The sequence below is a fragment of the Carettochelys insculpta genome, chromosome 3 (genome assembly GCF_033958435.1).
Source record: "Carettochelys insculpta isolate YL-2023 chromosome 3, ASM3395843v1, whole genome shotgun sequence".
Classification (NCBI taxonomy): Eukaryota; Metazoa; Chordata; order Testudines; family Carettochelyidae; genus Carettochelys; species Carettochelys insculpta.
The window spans coordinates 13,990,403-14,013,620 of record NC_134139.1 but is presented as its reverse complement, the minus strand read 5'-3'; the positions used below and the strand labels follow the sequence as shown (position 1 = coordinate 14,013,620).

Genomic DNA, 23,218 nt, shown 5'->3' with positions numbered 1-23,218 from the left:
TTGTTGGTTCAAGTGTGGGAGAGGCATATGGAATAAAAATCAACTATAGTTAACTATAATAAACTAATATATATTGCTAAGCACAGTGTGGTTTCATGATGCCAGAACAATAATATTCTGTATTAACAAGTTGTAAATATTTTATTCTCTCTCAATGCTTTTGTTTTATTTGTCGTATCAAATTGGAAGTTTCTTGTGGGATATGGGGGGGGGGGGGCGGATTCTGTCTCATACAATGCCAAGAAAACCATTGCACTTAGCCATATAATAATTAAATCCAAAATCCTCAGCTAAAACTTCTGTTTTACAGGCAATTGAAAAACTGCAGGCTGGTGCTCTTGCAACTGATGCAGTGACTGCAGCACTAATTGAATTAGAGGTACTTCTTATTTTTAATTCAGGAAGTAAGATTGGAGGAACATGTTGTTGCCATATATCTTATACCTATATAAATCTATATGTTTCAACTTGTCACTTACAGAGAATATTTATTTCCCTCCTTTAAATAGACTTATCTGTGGTAAAGTAAAACATAATTTACAAACTCTTTGGTTTGCTTTCCCTTAGTATATTAAAGAGGTCTGGCTGCTTTCCAGTAGCCAAACTCAATATGAATTTATTGGAAATGTCAGCAATAATGCATCAGATTTGTTTTATCAGCCACTTTCACTAACATCTGATAATTCTAAAAGCAGAGTGTTGCCTGGGAACGCAGGATAGATTCTGTTTTTGGTCTTATTAATTTCTGAGTCCTTACTGTCTTATTGGAGTACAACACACTGATGGTTAAATGGTGATCTGATCACTTCTGTTCAGTAAGAAGCCCATAACACACTTGATGTCCAAATTTCATCTTATTTTGCTTGGTGAAGTTACACACTTTGGTTGGTTTTGTTTCCTCTACTACCAAAGTTCTACAAACTCAGCCAAGGCTACTCTTAACTCTCTCTACTTTAAAGCTGTTGTGTAGTGGTAGTGTGGATGGAGACTACTCTGGAGTTACACACATCAGGGTGAATGATATTCTGTGATTTTTTTTTTTTTTTTTTGTACTTTTGTGTCATTTTGGAAGGTGCTGTACGACTGTAAAGCTAAGTTGTTTCTTGTGACAGTCATGAGCTCAATAGGTGAACAGTTGTATTGCATAGTGGAGAACAGGTGATAGACATTACTTCATTTACCTTCTGTTTCAAAATGGCACATTAATAAACTTTGTAGTAATTGGTTTTAACTCTAACATGGTTTGCTAAACTTAATAATTCTTTATTAGATTTTGATTTAGGTGTGAGGATGACTGTTAGTGGATTCTTCCACAGTTAACTTTACGTGTAACTGAATTTTGCTATAAAATATTCTCAGAGCACTCTTCTGTTCCTTAAAATTCTTCCCTTGATTTAGGATAACATATCTTAGCATTTTTAGCATCTTTAAGCAGAAGAATTAAAGGTAAACATTTAAGGCAATTGAAAGAACCTCTCTAGGGTATGCAGTGAGTTTTGCATCATCAGAGAAGAGAGTGACTTTTCTTTTTATGATAACTTGATGTCATTTTAATTGTTAAACAATCTCTATCATAGGTGGAGCGTGAAGGTGCCATACAATAAGTAGGTCCCTACCAAATTCACAGTCCATTTTGGTCCATCTCATGGTCATAGGATTTTAAAAATATATATACATTTAATGCTTTCATCTATTTAAATGTGAAATGTCATGGTATTGTAATAGTTGGGTTCTGACCCACGAAGAACACAAGAGAGCTAGGGCTGGGTGGGTTACAAGGCCACAGAATAGGGTAAATGCACACAAAAGACAAGATGTCATGAGAGGAGGCCAGATTTCATAGTCCGTAATGAGTTCTTCATGGCTGTGAATTTGGTAGAGCCCTAACAGTGAGACTGAAGGAAACTCAGAGGAAGAAAAGAATATGATGGGTACATTGCAGGACACACAATTGTGTTTAAATGAATGTAGCCTGTTAACAGAGCAATTTAGAGAAATGTATGGGGCATTAATTCTTGACGCTGTTGCTGAGGGTTCTCAGCTGGACCAGTGTTCCAGTCCATATGTTTTTAACATGCTTGGGATTCGTCTGTAGAAGTAGGCTGTTCTAGCTCTACATTCAAGTAGGAGAAGCTTGCTTCTTGTGTAAGAACTGCTCATAACTTGATAAAAACATTTTCCTTATTGGATTATAGTGAATTCTAGTTGCTTTCTTCAGGTAACATGAGCTATTGTATACAGAACAATACGGAAAATGCAATTTTTATATAAAATAAAGAGGCTATCTGTGGCATCTGAAGACCATATCAATCTTGTTGTGACACTTATACCTACACAGACTAGTAATCTTGCTCAAATGGGGAGATGTTGTAGTCAGACTGACTGAGGTTTTCCTACTCTCATATAGCAGCAGTTGCAATCAAGTGAGAAGAAGGGATTCCACCTCTTTCATAGAAGGCACAACTTCTTTCCTTGCCTTGCTCTGAAAGGAAAGATGTTAAATGTTGCACTGCAAGGTGATTGTAGTTGGGAAATCTAATATCTGTATTACAAGAGAGCTAACCATTGAAATTGCTTATTGGCCTTGTCTAGACAAAGATGAGAGGTGTGAGTTTGAATGAGTTAACCAATATATTCAGAATGATGTGTTTCACAAAGCAGGGTGAAACACCTGCTAATCTGATTGAGTTAAAGCCGAAAGTCCCCATAAGCTTTAACTTGACAAGTTTATCATATGTTCAAGGCAGTGGTAATTGTGTGCACAAGATTGTGTTGGCCATTGTCTTTTAACAAACTCTAAACAATACAGAGGAGTGGCAGTATGGCATGCTTTCATCACATTCAAGAAATTCTTGTACACTAAAGTATGGTTAATGGATCTAATTTCAGGTCTCAGGTCCTCATCAGGTCTTCTGTATTGTTTCTGGTATAAATGCTTCATAGAATGTCCTTCCACTCCCCTGGAAAAGTCTTATTTTTGTCTTCAAGCCTCCATTAAGAGGTTCCTTTCCCTCCGTGCATGACTGGTTTTGCTGTTTTCGTGATTCCTGTCAACTGGCCATACACCATCAGCCACCAAGACCTGTGGCAACTGACTCACCAACTTCCTTCCGAAGAAGAAATCGGGAAGAGAAGATGGTGATGGAGTGGACATACCCTTAGAAAGCCAACCACCACCATCACAATAGCATTAAGTTGGAACCCACACAGAAAAAGGAAAAGAGGTTGCCCAAGAAACACCTGAGGTAGAGACCTGAAGGCAGATGCTAAAAGACAGGTTACACCTGGTCAGAACTGGAAAAGATTGCCAAAGATGTTGGACACTGGCAAATGGTCCTCGATGGCCTATGCTCCATGATGTAGAAGTGGAAGAGGCTTATGACTTACTATCAACTACCCAATTTTACCTGTTGGCTCGCTAGACCTCCCATGATACATCAGTGTATTTCACATTATGGTTATGTATTGATATCCGTTACCAAAGTATGTTGATGTTTGTGAATTCTAGCTGTTTAGTCTTTATTTCCTATGGTCTGTAGATTATAATGGTAGTCTATAGTGTGTATCATGCTACTGTCCTCAGCATAGTATCTGAATGTCTTCCAGTAGCAGTGCAGTAATGGATATAACTGGCATCTTTCATGTGTGTTTCATTCTCTCTCATCCAAAACAGTGCAGTGATTTGCTTTGGTAGGGTTTAATACTGGGTTTCTAAGTTTACTATACAGACTGCTGTATGATTATGTTAGATAAGGTAAGGTCAGAAGTTCACCTTGGACTTGAAAGATATGACTAGGTTCCCAGGGAGGCCATGCTGAGACTGCTTAAATAGGGCAAACTGTGTTTAAAGGGGAAAAAAAAATCCAAACAATGCTCCCGGACTGGTAGTTATTCCCGTGCATGGGGTCTCCTGTACATGTTAGGATTGGGTTCTTGAAAAAGGCAATGGATACCAAAATGATGAAAACCAGGAAATTTTTCCCCATAAGAAATAGTAAAATAAGGTGGGGATGCCTTCACAGTTTCACCAGAGTTGCATATGACAACGCTCTTTTTGCCTAAATAATGTGCCTTTTTATGATGACATTTTATACAGTACACATTTTACACATAAAACATTAAGGCTGTGTCTACACTAGCCCAAAACTTTGAAATGGCCATGCAAATGGCAATTTTGAAGATTAGTAATGATGCGTTGAAATACATATTCAGCGCCTCATTAGCATGTGGGTGGCTGCGGCACTTTGAAATTGCCGTGTCTCACTGCCACGTGGCTCGTTCAGATGGGGCTCCTTTTTGAAAGGACTCCACCAATTCCTATCAGCAGATTGAAATCCCCTTATTCCTAAATTGGTGGGGTACTTTCGAAAAGGACCCCTGTTTGGATGAGCCGCGCAGCAGCGAGCTGTGGCAATTTTGAAGTGCCATGGCTGCCTGCCATTTGCATGGCCATTTTGAAGTTTTGGGCTAGTGTAGACATAGCTTAAGTAAAATAAGTAGAATCCTAGTAATACCATTCAAACCCACAGAATATTTTAATAGATTATGTACAATACACTAATATGGTATAAAAGTGTCATTTATGCTAAACTTAGGTAGGTTGATGGCTGCATTTTTTTGGGCTGTTTTTTCTAGATTTGGCTTTTTGGTTACATAAGTCTTAAAGGAGTTTTTTCAACATCTGCTGTCTTGCATGAATCTTTCAATGCTAGATCTCCCTATAGCAAGCCACTGCATCACTGAGAGTGCTTAAGACTTTGGCGGACAAATCAGGAAAAGGATCACCATTCTTTTTGATTTCAGTCATCTGACTCAGCAGTCCAAAGAAACGAGAGATTCTTTGTCAACAGACTCCTGGGCTGCTTCTATACTCACTCCCACCTGTCAAAGGTGCCATGGTAATGAGGCAATTGGAAGCAGGCTAATGAGGGGCTAACATGCATATTCAGCATCTCATTAGCATAATGGTGGCCACGTGAATTTCAAAGTGCAGACTTTGAATTACAGATTGACAGTGTAGATCTGGGCAGCTTCAAAATAAGTGCCCCACTTTGACATTCCCTTACTCCAATCTAGTATTGTGGAAGTAAGGGAATGTTGAAGTGGAGCACTTCCTTCAAAGCTGCTCCCATCTATGCTGTTTAATCTGCAATTCAAAGTCTGCACTTTGAGTTTGCGAGGCTGCCATTAGTTAGTTAGTTAGCTAATTAGTCACTGAATATGCATGTTAGTACCTCACTTGCCTGCTTCAAATTGCCTCGTTGCCATGCTGCCTCCGATGGGAGGGGGCGAGTGTAGAAGCATCCCTGTATTCTTGCCCTGTGTCCTCATCCATCATCATCCTTGCTTTCTTTGGGTATTTGTTGTTGATCCAGCTCAGTCAGTTCCTCATTTGTTGGGTGCTTGGAGTGAGACTCCAGCAGCCTTCTTCTCCACCTTCTCAAAGATGACTTCCTTTGCTAACTTGACAGTTCCTTGCTCAAGAGCAGGAATGGCATCAAATCCCATGAAACTGTGGACAGCATCTGGCCATGCATGATGCCAGAGATCATCTATTCATTACAAAGTGACCTCTTCTTGGGACGTGTCAGTGTTTTCCACACCATTCAAGAAATTGTAGGACTTCCAAAACAATTTTATACTGAGCTTTCTTTCACTATCTCCTTAATCAGCATGGATTACTGTACAAATAGGAGATTCATATTGAATAAAGCAAGTCAACAAAATAAACAGAATAGAGAAACTTATTTTTATCTTCCATGTATAGTTATTTTATAACTTTAGTAGATTAAAACTGTAGTTTTTCATGTTGATTGTCCTTTCAATGACACAATGCCATCATCTTTTCTTTATGTTGAAAGAATACTACTATTTCCTAAGACAGCGAGTATTCTGATTTAGCCAGAATGCACTGTGAGGAGCTGTAAGTAAATTAAATCATCTTAACTTACTATATGGCGATATCTCATGGAGCTGGAAGGGACTTCAAGAGATTGTCCAGTCCCCTGCCCTCTTGGCAGGGCCAAACGCCCTTCCTGATGGATTTTTTTCTCCAATCTATGCGCTCCAGACCTCTAAATGACCTCCTCAAGGATTGAACTCTCAACCCTGTGTTTACAAGGCCAATGATCAAACCCTTGAGCTCTCCTTTCATTCGTCCCAAAACATTTCTTCCTCTGGAGAACTTAGCTGTAAAAGTATTGATTTTGATTCTAAGACAGTCTGAGTAAATATTTTCAACTGAAGTACAAAGAACCTTTTTGCCCCCCAACGACAGAATAAAATACTGAGTTCTGATTCTGTTTCTCAAATGCTGATGCCTACAGAAGAGTTCATAACTGATTTCCCAATTGTCTAGACTTTTTTTTTCTTTTAAATTCTGTGTTTCACAAACTACTTTCTCTTCAGATTTTTGGAAGACCCAACTGTCTTTTTAGGTATGTGTCACAGAAGATGGATTTTACCCAGTTCTGCTTAGTTACACAACCCTATTGCATTGAATTCCAGCCAGTCCAAGCGGCATCACTTCAAAGACTTTGTGAGGAACAAGATTTGCTCTTGATCTTTTATGAATGAGATGACAGTTGGCTTGTGGTATGCTGGCTGTTTTATATTTCTGCAGCCTCTTAGTGGAGAGAGAACAGGCAATCTCCCCGTGACTGCCTGAACATCTCCAGTGCAATAAATTCCATGATTAAGATAAAATGTTAGCAGTTATGTGGGCAGAGAAGCTTACATGTACAAACGAATGAACAGCAACCAACTTTGAAGGCTGTTCATATAACCCAATATAACACCGTTTGAATTTTGTGTCATGTCATCAATCATATTTGGCAGCCTGGTCATGGCAGCATTGGTGAATGTGTTTCCCAGAAAGGCAGCGTGCTGCATAATTAAATAAAACAAATGAAGATATAACTCCAAAGTCAGTATATGCTGCAGTAATTAGTGAGTGCTTCATCACAGTAATCATAAAAACTTGTCACGATTCTTTAAGGAGATGGCCAATGACAGAATGCTTTGGGACAGTTCTGTTACAATCTTCTGTTACCATTTGCCACATATAAATGACTGCTGAATTTGTCTTGGAACACAGAAGTTGGGTTAACTTGTTGACTTTCCATGTACAGTAACCATCTGGGGGCTATGGGGTTTTGTTTGCTTGCTTGTTTTCTTAATGGAAGGCCTGAAGAATGCCACCTGATTAAGCATTTATGTATTTCTGTAGTGCTTCAGAGGACCTCTGTCCACGTGCTGGAAAGAGGTGTTAAGAAACACACAGATAAATATTTTGTCTTAATCATGTGGTAGAAGGGGAAAAATAATCACAAACAGAGCCAGATATTATATTGGTCAAAGTTGCAAGCCCTCTGTTTTCTGTCTAAACATATGATGGACATAGTCTGTGCAACAGCATTGCTTTGTATTCCTCTGACCTATTTCAAGACTATAAACAAATGGTACTTAAATCAGGGCTCAGAACTGATTATTCATCCTGTCATGGAAAATACTAGATAAACTAACTTCAGATTTGTGTTTTCTAGTGAAACTGCTTCAGTTGCTGTGTCTTTTAATGTTGCATTTGAACTGGAAAGGATACATCCACTACATCTGACTAGATACCATAATGAATCTAAACTATTAAGTATGCAAGTCTAATTAGTATTAGATTTGTGGTTTTCTGTACTGCTAATCTGTTGTTAACTGCTCAAGTGAACTGTATGATCTATTTCACAGAACTAGGTAGAGCTTTAACTTGGGTATGTTAATAGGGAAAGATTAACTTCTGTAGATGTGCACTTCTGAAATTAAAGTGCCTTTTTAAAATTGAGAACAATTGCAATGATAACCTTAGCATTACTACAGTAAATGGATTGATGTAAACCTGGAAAGTTAAAGAGGTGCTGGCATAGTTTTTCATAATTTTTAAGTATAGTTAAATACCATGTTAAAAGAAAGGAAATAAAAAACTGCCTCTATTTGCTTACAGCTTCCATTTGTTGACTTTGCATAATGTGATATATAATTGGAGATACACATCTCCTAGAACTGGAAGGGACCTTGGGAGGTCACCTAGTTCCATCCTCAGCCCTCTTTGCAGGACCAAGCACCATACCTGGCATCTATTGCCTCAATCCCTAAATGGCCTCCTCAGGGATTGAGCTCTCAAACCTGGGTTTAGCAGGCCAATGCTCAAAACAGATGCATACATATGTGTTGTGCTTTGTGCAACAATCTGACTTTAAGTTAGTTTTCTTCAAGAACATTTTGGCTATGTCTACACTAGCCCCAAACTTTGAAATGGCCATGCAAATGGCCATTTCGAACTTTACTAATGAAGCACTGAAATGCATATTCAGCGCTTCATTAGCATGCGGGCGGCCGCGGCACTTCGAAATTGACACGCCTCGCCGCCGCGCAGCTCGTCCTGACGGGGCTCCTTTTTGAAAGGACCCCGCCTACTTCAAGTCCCCTTATTCCCATCAGCTCATGGGAATAAGGGGACTTGGAAGTAGGCGGGGTCCTTTCAAAAAGGAGCCCCGTCGGGACGAGCCGCGTCAATTTCGAAGTGCTGCAGCCACCCGCATGTTAATGAAGCGCTGAATATGCATTTCAGTGCTTCATTAGTAAACTTCGAAATGGCCATTTGTGTGGCCATTTTGAAGTTTGGGGCTAGTGTAGACACGGCCTTTAACTGATTAAATAAAATATGACTTCATTCATCCAAGGAGGCCACTTCTCAGTGCCATCAAGCTTCCAAGAAGAAAGCAACTTTATAATGTTACTGTTTATATTGTAGCAGTCTATATATACCGCCGTTGAATAGCATTCAGTTGTCCACAAAGTGTGCATAAATGGACATTGGCCAACTAAATCAAAGATAGCTGAAGTGTTAATTTAACACCCGTTGAAGCAGAGTGCTAAAACTATTTGGCTAGGTGTAATTCCAGGACTGTCAAAAATGAGTCACTTTTACAACCACGCCAACTTTGACCACAGATAAAAATTTTAGTATGCTGTGAAACTGGCAAACATTGTAAGTACATATTGAAGAAAAGAAGGAATCAAGAAAGAATTTGGTTTATTATCATATCTCATAGAACTGGAAAGGTCTTTGAGAGGTCATCGAGTCTAGTCTCCTGCCTTTAGCAGGACCAAGCACTAATTCCCATAGTTTTTTTTTTTTTTTTTTTTAAATCTATTTGCCCCAGACTTCCAAATGGCCTCCTCATTGATTGCGCTCACAATCCTGGGTTTACAAGGCCAATACTCAAACCACTAAGCTATCCCTCCCCCCGAAACACTAGCTTCAGTAATTTAGGAAAAATTACAGTATGAAGTACAACTTTTTTTGGTTGACAATTTCTTTATTTTTAGAAGCTAAAATTTCACATCTCAGTTGATGTGAGAATCTTGTTAGATGTACTTTGGTGGCACTGTAAATACTGTAGATGTAGGTTTCTTAAACAGTTTTCTACTTCTACCTTTCATATGGCTAGGCTTCTTTTTGACTAAAATGCTCTCAACAGTGTTTCTTCTCTTCTTCCTTTCTACTTTTATATGATGACAGGGCATGTGCTTTGATCTGCAAAGCTCATGGCTGCTCTGCTTACCTTCCCCAGTCAGTTAAAGCCACTTAAAAATGTAAAGGAGATCTCTGCTTCTATTTAAAAATTGAAAGGTAAATTCTTTGAGATGACCTTTGCCAACTCCCCCATAAGGCATACATCCTCTGACATGGATGAAATGTTTTGTAAAGCAATGCCTGAGCAACTAAACTGTTGCCCTCTTGCCAGCATCAAATGGTAGGAGCTGAGGTTATAAAAAGTCTGTTTGCCCTCATCCAGGTCAGTTCATTATATTTTTTTTTTTTTTTTTTTTTTTTTTTTTTTTTTCACTATGGCTATGTGTGAATGTTAAGGACAATTCTTCCATCCAGGCTTACAAAAGTCTTTTCATTTTAAAACTCCATGTTCTTGTTTAATTGTATGATTGCTATTTAATGTTTGGCCATTTAGTACAGAATAATGGCACTTAAGCCAAGGTCTTTTGCTGTTCATCCTCTTTCCATCTTTCTGAACTCCACTGAGATGGTGGCCACCCATGCACTGAGTTATGCCTGCTGATGTCCCACTGTCTTAATCAAATAGTCCTTTTTAACACAGGTTGTGATCAGCGTTCCCTATGACATTTTTTTCCACCCATGGATGGAAACATTTTTTCTGTGCACCAACTCATGCAGCTGTGCACCACCTATAGACACACGTGCTACTGGCTGTGTCACCTATGGGTGCTCTGCTAATCAGTGGGGCAGCATGTGAATCTCCTCTTGGTGACCGTCCAAGCGCTCAGCTTACAGGGAACACGTTGTGACTCATTAAAAAGGAGTAGGACTAAACATTTTTGACTTGGCATAGTATTCATGTCCTTTGTCTGGGGTGAGTAAATGTTTTCTGTCAGGCCCCACTTTTCATCCCTGCAAATGAGAAGGGCCTTCCCAACCTATTTAATGTAATCCAAACCCATGAAAATTCTGGTCATCTTCATATGAAGATAAAAAAAAAAAAAAAAACCCCACAAACAAAACAAAAAAAAAAACAAACAAAACAAAAAAACAAAACCCTTTTGGCACGTTGTGAGCCGATGCCCAGGTGCCAGCTAAGGGTCCGGTGGGGCAAAAGGGGGTGATGCCGCACCAGCAGCCACGCTAAGCAGCCAGGGCAGGCTGGGTTCTTTGGTTTGTGTTTAGTTCGGGTACAGCAGCAAGAGGAAGATTCCACTTAGAGAGGCTTTAACAGTTACCTTTTATTTATACAAAGATAGAAACAATTTAACTAAGACAAATGATTGAAGTACAAGTTAGTACTCGTGGTTTTTAAAGGGGAAACAACACAATTTAACTTAAAAGTTTTAGACAAACTAGCTAGCTTAAACTAATACAAGTAATGTGTACACAAGAAAGGCACGTTGCAGGTGTGATTTTTCACACCTGCCTCTTAGACCTGGTGGAACCAGAGTCTTTCCCTCAATTCCTATAGGAGAGAAGTGTAATACGGGTGTAATTCTTACCCCTGCCTCCTAGATCCAGTGTGACCCAGAATCTTTCTCTCAATCCCTCGGGAAGAAGTAGATACGACCCAGGCGTCCCCAGTCTCGGGAGTCAATTCCAGACCTGGCCAGCAGGTGTAGGTGATTGAAACTCAAAGGGGGGTGGGTTGCCAAGCCCCTTTATACCCTTTTTTTTTTTTTTCACGTAGGCTTCTTCCTGGTCTCAAGTGGCCAATTGGGAGGAATGTGTTTGGAACCCCAGGTTTCCAAGGGAAGGTGCAAGGCTCAATTTGTACCTGTGAATTGTGGACAATTGGGCACCTTTGGAGGTGATGGGCGGGGGTTCCCCGTTCTTCCTGGGGAAGCGATCAGGCGTGTCAATCACTGAGATCAGCCAGAAGGGCGGCCATTAGCTAGCCCATTCGCTGTCTGGTTTTTGTGTATAGTAGAGAGGCTGGGCGAGACAGCACACCTGCGTTCCCAGGACATCAAAGGCTACCTGTCTCCCCTGCTTGTTTCTCTTGCTGTCTCTCCCGGGTTGGGGGGAGAAAAATAAAAGGCCAAATGGGGGGTTCATGTCTGGCTACACACGTGTAAGAAAATAAGTATATAGGAAGTAAAAACTTTACTGCATGTAAATGTAATCTTTACGGTATATAACTGTGAATACACACACACACAAAAACAGTAACACATTTCCTTATTTTAATGAGATGGATGAGCCTGAGACCTAGCAGCCAATCATGCTGTGCCCCTCTTTCGAAATTTCATGCCCCCCCCCACAGTTTGCACACCCCTGTTCTGTGTGATGTGGGAGAAGCTCTGTTTTTCTAGCATGGGAGCCATTTGCTCCTTTCTCATTGCTTTACTTGAAGAAGGCAGGGAAATACAATGGTGAGTGTTACAACAGGATCCTGTGGTATGAGTGCTTTCTTTCTTTTCTAAGGATTCTGTAGTAAGGTTGTTACACCAAAAAGCTGGTGAGACACTGTCATTGCTTTGAAGTAATTTTTTCCTTGCCTGTGCACTAAGGACATCTGGAATTCAAATCCCCACAAATTAAAATGATTGTATCTGCACAAGTGCTGGGTATTTTTCACAACTGACTGACGAGCTGAGGTCACAAAAGACTCCTTGGGACATTCTTTAGGGTGCTGATCGTGCCATTGACTCCCACCTTCTTTCTCACCGAGGCTCTTTACACCATTCTGTCCTGCTGAGCCCGATCCTCTGGTCTCCTCCAGCCAAGGCATGGAGTTGGAGTTACCATCCCCCTGCACAGTAATACAGACACTGTTTAACCACAGCTCTTGGTACAAGCAGTTCAAGGGCAGAACACTCAGGGAATCGACACAAAGAAGGGATCAAAGCCCCAGATAAATTTGTCTCTCTGTGCAAAAGATTTGTGCAGGGGGGGCTCATCAAATAAGTCCCCTTTATCAATGAAATGGAAATGTGTACAGTGGCAGCTCTCCCACAATAACAGTTTACACTGGTCTTGATTTTAAACAAAGGTTTTATTAAGCAATACAATAGGATTTAAGTGGTTATGTATAATGAAAAACAGATCGAAGTGATTTACCAAATCAAATAAAATGGAAAATGCACAGCTAATTATATTCCCCTAAAAATCTAATTACTTGTGAGGTCTTAACCTAAATAGTTGCTTTTATATCAGGTGAAATCTTTGGGTCAGAAGTGATCCAGTTTTCACCTGGGATATAGTAAGCTTGAAGACAAAAAAGAATGGAGGAATTACAGAGTCCTGTTATACCTTTCCCCTATAGAGAGAATTCCATTGTTCTTTGTGTAACAATATACTCCAAGATGGAGACTGAGTGGGTCTCCTGTCCTTTTCAGGCGATTAGCCATTGCTTGTCTGCTGGATTGCATGTTCACAACTAAGTTCCTCAAATGTGGACTGACACTCATTAAGTTGTCAAAAAACTTCTATCCCCTCCCAAGCCATATTTTCAGATAACCAGACCTCCTACTGAGGTCTTCACAGAGACCAACGTTTGAAATGCAAATATGCCGACAATACTTATAACATCACTACAAAAATGATGTGTGCACAAAAATAGGATTTATAGATCCAGCAGCTTATTACATTAAAAATGTTAGGTCACAAGCTACCTTTTGTTCAAAGCATTTCTGAGGTTTACATATTTATATTTGTAATCTATTTTCCATAAAGATGGAGGGTTGTCTGTCACATGACTTATACAGCTGATAAAATAGTAGTGCGTTTATATCCATTTTACGTTCAAATCTACATAGTCTTCTGCACATACTCTGTAGACTCTCTAAGCCTTGACATCTGGAGGAAAAAAAAAAAAACCCACACAGTCCATACTTCAGATTATACATGAACATGGCACAAATCGTTACCTTAAGTAAATGGGGGTGTGGTGGAGGGGAAACCTTATTCTCTGATTTGTGTTGTATGCATAGTACAAACAAGTAGCTTCAAGAGACATGTCCATGGTAGATGTGTGGCTACATTGCCCTCAGGAATGTGAGTTGACATTGCTTATATTAGACTTGGCGTATTTTTTAATTATTCTGAGAAATGATTAGATGTATTTTGAAGCTATTTTTATTTAAATTTTGTTGTTTGTTGGAAATAACAGATGTTAGACAATTATTATGAAAGTAGACATTGATACTCAAAAAGCAAAATGGTTCATAAACTGTTAAGACAAAAACGTGCAACAGCACATGTCAAAACATACAGTATAAATATCCTTAAATGAACAACTCATATCAGTTTTTTTTAATGTTTGTTGGCTAGTCCATTTGCAGTCAGCCTAATTCAAATGTCTTAAGTCACTGGATTTTGACTCAAGTTCTTAAGCTGCATTTTTCTTTTATTGACTGTCTATAAATTTCAGTAATCAGTGGAAATATTTTCTCATGGTTCGTGTATGTAATGTCAAATTGCTGTTTATTAATATTTACCAATTGTAAATGAGTATTGCTTTGAAAGTTACATAAAACCTCCCTCCTCCTGGCCCGCTTGAGATCCTACTGTGTGAGCTCTATTTCCGAACATTAACCCCCTGTCATCTTTATTCAGGATTGCCATTTTCCACAGTCTGGTCTCTAAACCTTTCATCTCTGACTAGGCTGCCTTTTCTACATCATACTTTTAGTTTATTAAGAGCAATGTAATCCTTTTCTAGGGTACCTCCATGAGGAACTGAAATAAACCTTGATTAACATTATTCAGTTAAATTAATTTTATATCTTTATTCAGGTAGGGCCTCTTGTGCAGTTACAATTAGTTGTTTAGTACCTAAGTCAAACAGCTTTCTTGTGCCACCCAGGGGCAGTTTCATTTAGGTCACAGAACTGGAGATACAGAACTTAAAGGGAGAAGATGTGCTGAAGATTTGGATTTAACCTTTCTTTCTGTATTCCCCTCGCCCCACCCCATTTTGTGTTGGACAGTCTGACCTTTCCTGAATGTCTTGCTGCTGACTCAGGCTCAGTGTAGCAAAAACTGAACCTAGTTATAGAGTGGTGAGTAATGTGAAAATAGGCTGCATTCATGGAATAATTCTGGGACTTCTTTTAATCTGTGATTGTATAGGTGACACTGTTTGTTTGGGACCCTTGAGATGAAAGTGCTGTGGTAATGTAGATTATCAGTCAGTCATAAGACATAATTACTAGTCTAGCAAACTTATTATAAGAATACAGACGAAGCATAGAATTTTACTTTTCCACCTATGGTAGACATTATGTGCTCATAAAAATGGCCATCTCCAGGTGAATGGTCAAACAGAAGTTTCATAAAGTGATTTTTTGGAACTGCTGCTTCTCTCTATTCTCTCGGGCAGGCATTTGTGGGGTGGGCAAAGCTCAAATCCTGCCCAATTTTAGCATATTAAGGAAAAGTACCAATTCCATTTGCTCATTATTTTGCCTCAATAAGTCATCACTATTACTAGTATTCAATTCTTAGTTCCATAGTCACTGTGTGTGGTTTTGTACAATGGAGATGGCGCACGTGTATCAGAATTAGTTGGTGTAAGGTTCTTGTTTCCAAATACATGGGTCTCCAAAGAAAAAAAATAGAAGTTGTACTTCTGTCACAAATCTAGTGTTAAGCAACAAAAGTTTTTTCTAGCGAGTCATTCTTTCTGGTAGTACAATGCCTTTTAAATGTACCATCTTTGTAACAGATGCTGATTTTATACTTTGTAGCATATCCAATATGAATGTCTTGATCTTCCTTTTTTATAGCAATATAGTTACTAGTTGTAGCATATTCCATAGATTGTTTGCATAGGTGAGTGTTGTCAGTCTAATGATACTGAATTTCTGATATATGAAGTCATGATGTGTGCATGTGTCCCTTACTCTGTGGTGTGTCCTTGTGTTTTTCAGGATTCCCCATTTACAAATGCAGGAATGGGTTCTAACCTAAACCTTTTGGGTGAGATAGAATGTGATGCCAGTATAATGGATGGAAAGTCATTAAATTTTGGTGCAGTTGGAGCACTGAGTGGTATGTTAATTGTGTACTATCAAGTATAAATACAATCAAGGTTTAAAGATGATTAATGTTTTTTCTTGAGAGGAGACCTCTCATTTCATTCCAAAACACTTGTTGAAATCAATGGAAGGTGTGTTGGGCCCATAATTATTATAAAACTGTACTTGGCTTTAAATAGTCCTTTTCAGCACTCTTGTTTGTCATGAAGGTAATTCATTCGATACAGATGGTCTCTGATTCTGTGAGGTGCTCCTGTAGGAGTACAGGTTTGTTCAAGTGAAGAACCCTTTAGACTTGGGTGTACAAATAGTGTTGAGATGTTAATAGACTATTTGAAATAAAATGGATTAATCTGCTTTTATAGTCTATTTGCAGATTTGATTTAATTCAATTTTATGGTATCTAAGTGTGCACATGTAGATTTAATTTGAAACGTACAATATATGACAACTTTTCCAGAGCAGTTGGAGGCATTTGTTGTTATTCTCAGTAGTTAGGGTCAGGCCTACCAATAAGATGGGGAGCAAAGAGCACAGTTGACTCAGGGCCCAGCAATTCAAAGAGGCCCTGGGCTCCTGGCTGCTGCTGCTCCTGCTGTGATAGCACCTGAAGCCCCAGGCCCTTTAAATCACTGCTGGAGGCGGCTCCACACAGTTCTGAAGGCTGGTAGATGGCCACAGAGCTCTGAACTAGGTGGTGCTGAGGGCTAGCTGCTCTGGCCACACCCCTTCCATCCAAGACCCTGCCCCTTCCGGGTGCATGGCACCTCCCCACACACACACTTTGCCTGGAGGCCTGCAAAAGCTGTTGTCCCTGCTGGTTAAGGCATGTTGTTTTATCTTTTTGTGACAACTCTGACATAAACAAGAAAAGTAGTTTACAAAATGCATTCTGACACTGGTGCAGCTCTCTGTGTGATACGGCAATGAACCTTGCTGTTAACACAGCATATTTGTTCTGGTTAATTTAAAAAAAAGTCTGTTTCTATGAATCTATGAAACACACTTTTAAAGAGACAACACCAAGTTGTTCAATTCTCAAACATAAAACAAGCAAGATGTTGAAAAATATTGCAGGAAGGCTGCTACTGATGTCCATATATTATAGATTTTTCTGTAGTTGAAAATGAATACCTGTCGTAAAACCAGGGGAAGTCATTGAGGACTGCAAAATGCCCTGTTTTGTTTTTCCTTTATATCTGATAATCATAAAGTGGAGAAATAAATGAGCAACCACCTCTGAGAATAGGGAAGAGGGCTTCCCTGAACCAGTTGTCTTCTCTTTTCACTATTTTAAAGGTGACTGCAAAAGGCTTTGAGGAAGAATGGACAAGCTCTTCTTTTTTTTTTTTTTTGTTCTGCTTCATGATTTAGAGGAGGCCCAAAAGTGTCACTTTCTTACTGCAGTGTTTTGCCCCCTTCTTAACTTTCAATTTCTAAACTCTAAGGTTGTGTCTACACTAGTTCCCTACTTCGAAGGGAGCATGGTAAGTAGGGTGTCGGGAGATTATTAATGAAGTGCTGCGGTGCATATGCAGCACTTCATTAAGCTAATTCTCCCCCGCGGCAACTTCGAAGCGTTAAACTTCGAAGTTCTGGCTCGCATGTAGCCGAAAACAGGGAGCTAGTGTAGACACAGCCTAATAGTGGGGCAGTCACATTTCAGCGTACTCCTAAAGAAAATGCTAACTTGAACAGCAAGTGCCAAGCCAAATAGGCAGTTACAGTTTATCATTATATTGAGATCTCTGATATTTTAGGCAGTGTCTTTTGCCTTCCAAATGTCATGCAAACATGTCATAGCAAAAAGAAGTTGAATTCCTAATTTTGATTAGCACAAAATAAACCCTGCAAAAGTTGTGAAACACTTAACGTTTTTGTTCCTATTTCTTTTCAGGAATCAAAAATCCTGTTTCAGTTGCAAATCGGTTGTTGTGTGAAGGGCAGAAGGGAAAACTCTCTGCTGGCAGAATTCCACCTTGGTAATTGCTTTGTTCTGCTTGACTTTCCTGTAAAGTTTGGTGTTTAATGAATGCAATATCTGAAGGTTATTCTTATCCACAGAATTCTGATTCTGTTTGTTACACATCAGCAATAGCGTGCCTGAGAAGGAAGACTTGCTTTGTTCTCCCATCTTGGAACGTATTATTCTACACTAGGTGCAGCTGTGAATAGAGTGAAATGTTGTGGATAGAAGATGATTCTATGTTGAGTGTTAATTTCTTTCCTTGTAGCTGTTGACACAGATTTGTGCTAAGTTCTTGTTCCTAACTTAATTTTTAAAAAGTCCTGTAAACTTGTCAGTTAAGAGACTCCCTGCCCCCCGCCCGAGAAACCTGTGTAGTTTGCTTTTTCTTATGACAAGATATAGATTTGGAAGCATTCAACTTAAGGTTTACATCGTGTTAAATAATAAGAATGGATTTTGAAATCTGTATCTTACTCTCTGTCTTTATTGTGATGCCATCTTTTAACTTAAAATTAGAATAAAGATTGCAACAGATGTTTTGCAAAAACAGACAGGATATGAAACTGCATGGGATCTTTATCCTGGGAAATATAGGTGAAAAAAGATTTTCATGGTCAGAAATCATTTACTGTATGCCCTTAAATATTCTTAAACCCACTTATCTGGAAATGTGTTCATATTTCATGCCTATTAATTTAATTTATGTGAGTATTCAAAGTCATTGGGAGTCTAAAAAATCAGAAGACTAGAAGTCTGCTTGCCTTGTCTTTTTCTTAAAAAAGACAAAAAGCCATTGCATGGGATTTGGTAACTTAATGTAAATGTGATAGAACTTGGGAAGGGATGGCTTCTAAGAAATAAACTTATTTCAGGTCTCATAACTTCATGTCCCCTCTGATAATAAAACTACGTAAAGGGTTAACTGAATAGATAGTGGGGACTTTCATTAAAAGCAGATAACTTGCCATTTAAAAGCCACCAAACCAAATAATTTATAGGGGAAGAAGCACTTGTTTGTTTAAACTCCTTCTGTGTGTTTTTTAGCTTTTTGGTTGGCGAAGGAGCCTACAGGTGGGCAGTTGATCATGGGATACCAGCATGTCCGCCAGGTATCATGACTACAAGTGAGTAAACTGGTGGTGTGAGTAGGAGAAACAATCAGACTGATTTTTATCATGTTTTCTTCATATTTTGAAGTGTATTATACTTCACTGTTTAATGCCTTGTGGTGTTAGTCTTGGTGCATAAGGATGTTGTAAGTGCTATGTTCTGTAGAACTTGGATAATTAACCTTTATAATTAAAACTTCAGCTCCATTGTAGGTCAACAGGTGATGCAAATCATTGACTTTGTGTGTAACTATCAAGAAGTTTCTGGTCTAAACTGGCTGATAGTCACTGAGCAATGATACCCTAAAACAATGACAGCATTATGCTTGATTGTATTAAATCTTATACAGAGCCACAATAAATTTAATTTTTAGATGACTTGATTCATAGTTCTTGCTGAATGAAAGTCAGTTAATTTATCCAGTTTCTGAAAAAAGCAAGGGCCTTGAAAAATATCTTTACACTCCTTGTTTTCTTTTTTCTAAAGTCAGTGTGGTTTTAGGAATGTTATATACAACAGCTCCCACTTAACCACAGGATATAGCACCTTCGTCCCTACCTTAATGTTTCTGTTTGTTGCTAGCACTGTTGGTAGAAACAACTGATTGTTCAAGTGTCAGCTGCCAAATGGCATTAAGCACTTTCATAAAATGGCTTAGAGGTGATCTAGATGCCACAATTTTAAAAGGCTATTCTGACCTTGTTTTAGCTTACAAAAACTTCAGAATAATAAGTTAAAAAGAGGCAAGGCTTAGATATCAGGGATTCCACATCACCTCAGCACAGTATTCATATGCATGTGTGTGTATAATAAGGAAACCTTCAGTATACGGTAAACTCTTTCATATCTGGCAGCCCTGGGCCTGGGAGGTTTCCAGATATTCAAATATTCTGTATAATAGGGAGGTATACCTAACAGTGCATAACACTGAAGAAAAACAAGATTAAATATTAAGAAACAAACAAAAAGGTATGCAGAGTACTTTATTTACCAAGAGCAATAGTACTGTATACTGTATTTGCTGTATTCATTACTTTCACTATAGTGTACTTATGGAAAATGTAACTAAAATTTACTTATGGTTAAAATGTTGGTTATTTGAGAGTGCCAGATAATAGAATGCCAGATCTAAAAGAGTTTAATGTAAATGCTTTAAGTCTGGCAAAGTTAAACACAATTAAAAACAAGATCTTATGATGGGAAGGGAAGTGTCTGCAACCTTAATACATGGTACTACATACCATAATTTGGACGTACTGTACGTGCAACCTTAAAGTGAATGCATTTTGAAGCCAAATGCAGATTGGGAGGTAGACCAGAAAGTTTCACATCTGGCTAAGGTCCTGTGTTGGACACTCGCAAATTGTTGCTATGAGAATTCCATGTTCTGGACCATGTCTTTAGCCTGCAGAGTCTTATTAAAGAGTTCAGGCACTGACCTGTGCTTGGATCTCTAGGCACACCCTCATGGAACAACTCCCCTGCCTAACTTCCTTTTCTGAGGACAGAGATCCCACAGTCCAAGTTCCTCAGCCTTGGAACTAGTGCTGGCCCCTCCGGTCCCCTGTAGGTTAAACATACCTTCTACCAGAACTCCAGCTGTGTAGACATTTTGGTTCTACAGCTCACTTCTTCAGGATGGTGAAAGCCAACAACGAGAGACGTAGAGTTGGCGCAGGATTCCAAAGCACCGTCACTCTTTGTTTGTTTAATAGACTGAGAAATAGATCAGCACAAAATAAACACACCTATATACATTTCCTTATGTCAGGTTCTTCCGTCCTCTGGTGAGTTCCTAGGTCTTGATCAGAGCTGTCTGGGATCCTTTCCCTGCAGCTTATGAGTTCCTATCGGGAACGTGGAGCTTCCCTAGGTTAACTAGTTTTCTCTGACCTTGGCTGGTCTGCAGTTAAACAGGACATGCTGTCTCAAAAGCCTGCCCCTCTCTTACCATTTCCTGCACAAAGTTTCCTGTTCTAGCCTTTGAATTTCATGTGCCCCCCTTAATACCTTTGTTCTGCTGCTTTTCCGCTCTTGACTTCCGCAGCCTTTTGCATACAAGATAGAGTTCTTTCAGCTCCAGGCAACCTCCTTGGATGAATGTACAGTCATTAAAGTTAACAAGTCTCTATTGCCGTTCGTCTGCTAATTACTCACTTCCACCCATGTCACCAAGTGGTGGATATGACATTTACCATTATATTCCCTGATATAAGAATCTTTTTAATAACTTTATAGCATTAATTAGAAGTCATAAATTGTACAGACATGCTACCCAAATTATTGCTACCCAAAATATTCTACACTTCCTACAAACTGGGCAGCTGATTATTTTAGGGAATCAGGTGCTGAAGTAAAAACTGAATATTTTGGCTGATAGCCTACACCATGTATGTCTAGATGGAAGACACTGTTTGGAAAGAGACTTCTGTTTCTGTGAAATAGGCTGATGGAATGTATATTTGTTTAAAACCTTAACTCAGGATTTCAACATTTAAATTAACTCACAAATATTATTTCAGTGTTCTTTAAGGTAGCCTTGCACTGCCTTCTGCCAGTCTAGATCAGAGGCTGCCTACATATAAACCAGGAAGTAGAGTTATGGTGACATCCCTCTTCCCTTATCTGCCCCAGACTTAACTTTGACCCTCTGGATATGACAACAGGCACTGTGAATAAAGACATTGCAGACTCAGCATACTTTCACTTAATTCCTGATTGGACAGTCATATTGACCATAATATGCCATGTCTGCTTAACGTATAGGCAAGTGGAGCACAAGAACACTTCATCTCATCCTAACACCCCCCTCTGTGTTCTGAGTGCTCACCCAAATCTCCAAATGTGCACTGGCATTCCGAGATCACCATGCTCACTCCCTGTCCTCTGTTCCACTGCTCTGCTAGTGAAACTAGCCGTGTGGCACACACACTGTTACACCAGGATAACCACTGAAAGTTCTTTTCCAGGGGATTTTCTAATGGTGAAGATGAAAGGGTTATTAATTCAAAATCTCTAGGAGGTGGGAGTTTTTTGGTTAGGAACAAGAATTAAGTTTAGGGCAGGTTTAGCTCTTATTTTTGACAATATGATCATATAAATGGATTTTAGGACGTTTGGGGGGAAAAGGTTACTTAACTGTCAGACTCTGCCAAATCTTAATTATAGAAGTTCCCTCTGTCCTTAACATGTGTTAAATAAACTATCTCTCAGTTCACTGTGTTCTGCTGGTAGAACTCTAGACTGTTAGTGGTATAAAGCCTATCTGGAAGAGATCACAGAGATACAAGCTTACAATTCCCTCAGATGCTAGAGCAGCAAAGGTGCAGCCCAAACAATGTATGAGGATAGCAGGCAAAAGTGGGGCAGGTGCATTCAGTCACCACATCTGGGCAGAAGTGGGGCACCTGCTAATGAGTTCTGAGGGAGCTCTGTAGTAAAGAAAATTGCTGGCCTTGATAAAAGCCCAGGGCAGATTATGGATATACTGTTGCTTGCCTTTTGGGATGAATCACTTTTCCTTGGGTTCAGCTAACTGTACAGAGACAGGGACATGCAGATGGAAACACTCCCTCCATACATAATCACGGTGGCCTTATGGCTTTATCTGGTCACGTGTTGGGTTAAAATCTGTGACTACTTACAGCTGAGCATTACTTTGCTTTACATGCTGTTGTCTTTGTCAAAGTGGAGCAGTTTGAAGGAAAATTAGCTCTAATGCAGTCATGAAGCTTAGCCCAAGCATAGCTAGGGTAATATATCAGAGTTAAATTTCATTTGAACATACCTATTTTTAATTACTTGCATCTGTTTCTGTTTTTAGTTATGCAGTAGTTATTGAGCAGCTGTTCAGCAGATTGCTGTTCTGAGCCACTTTAATTCCTGTAATTTGCTGGTATATTCCTTTTGTAATTCTCCCTCCCTCTGACTGCAGTATTCTCTTTTCCATCAGCATTAAAAAGAAGTGTACAAAAACTTCCTGTATGATACGTTTTCAGTCCACTTCATGAGCTGACTGCTAGGTGGTGCTGCATGATTAGTCAGAGTCAGACCTGATCTCCAAAGATAGAAAACATATCCTTGTTACTCCCAATATTTTGTTTTTCTAGCTTATATGAATCTTGGTACTGTCTTTAGTCATTAACAAACATATTACATTATTGGTAACCTCAGTAGAGAACCAGATTATCTACTTCAACAGAAACATCAAATTGTATTTACAAAGACCTGTATTTGTACTTGTATGTATCAGTTACTGAAGAAAAGTATCAGATTAACTATTATCCATTTGTGATTTGACAAGGGTAGACTTTCCTAAATATTACACACTTAAAAAGATATATTTGAATATAGAATATTGAATATTTTTATATATGAACCACAGAATTATCCCCAAGGATGAGAAATGTATCCAGATAATTGGCTCAATAAATAGTCATCATGAAATACAATTCCATAAGGTTACGCTCCCAAATTCTAATGTGACTTGTGTTTAATACCCTAAAATTTGTCTGAAGATCTTAGCTTCTTGTGATGCTTCAGCTTGCACTACACATACATCACCAAAATTATGAAGTCTGTTGAAGA

General features: G+C 39.1%; 1 protein-coding gene across 4 annotated transcripts in view; it reads left to right on the top strand.

Annotated features, from left to right (window-relative positions):
* TASP1 (taspase 1) overlaps nucleotides 1-23,218 on the top strand; it is a 167,344-nt gene that overhangs the window by 13,089 nt on the left and 131,037 nt on the right. For all 4 annotated transcript variants that reach the window (XM_074989366.1, XM_074989365.1, XM_074989363.1 and 1 more), the window contains exons 4-7: nucleotides 311-379; nucleotides 15,445-15,565; nucleotides 17,450-17,534; nucleotides 18,566-18,645. In XM_074989366.1, coding sequence (XP_074845467.1) covers nucleotides 311-379; nucleotides 15,445-15,565; nucleotides 17,450-17,534; nucleotides 18,566-18,645 — 355 coding nt within the window. The remainder of the gene's footprint in view (nucleotides 1-310; nucleotides 380-15,444; nucleotides 15,566-17,449; nucleotides 17,535-18,565; nucleotides 18,646-23,218) is intronic.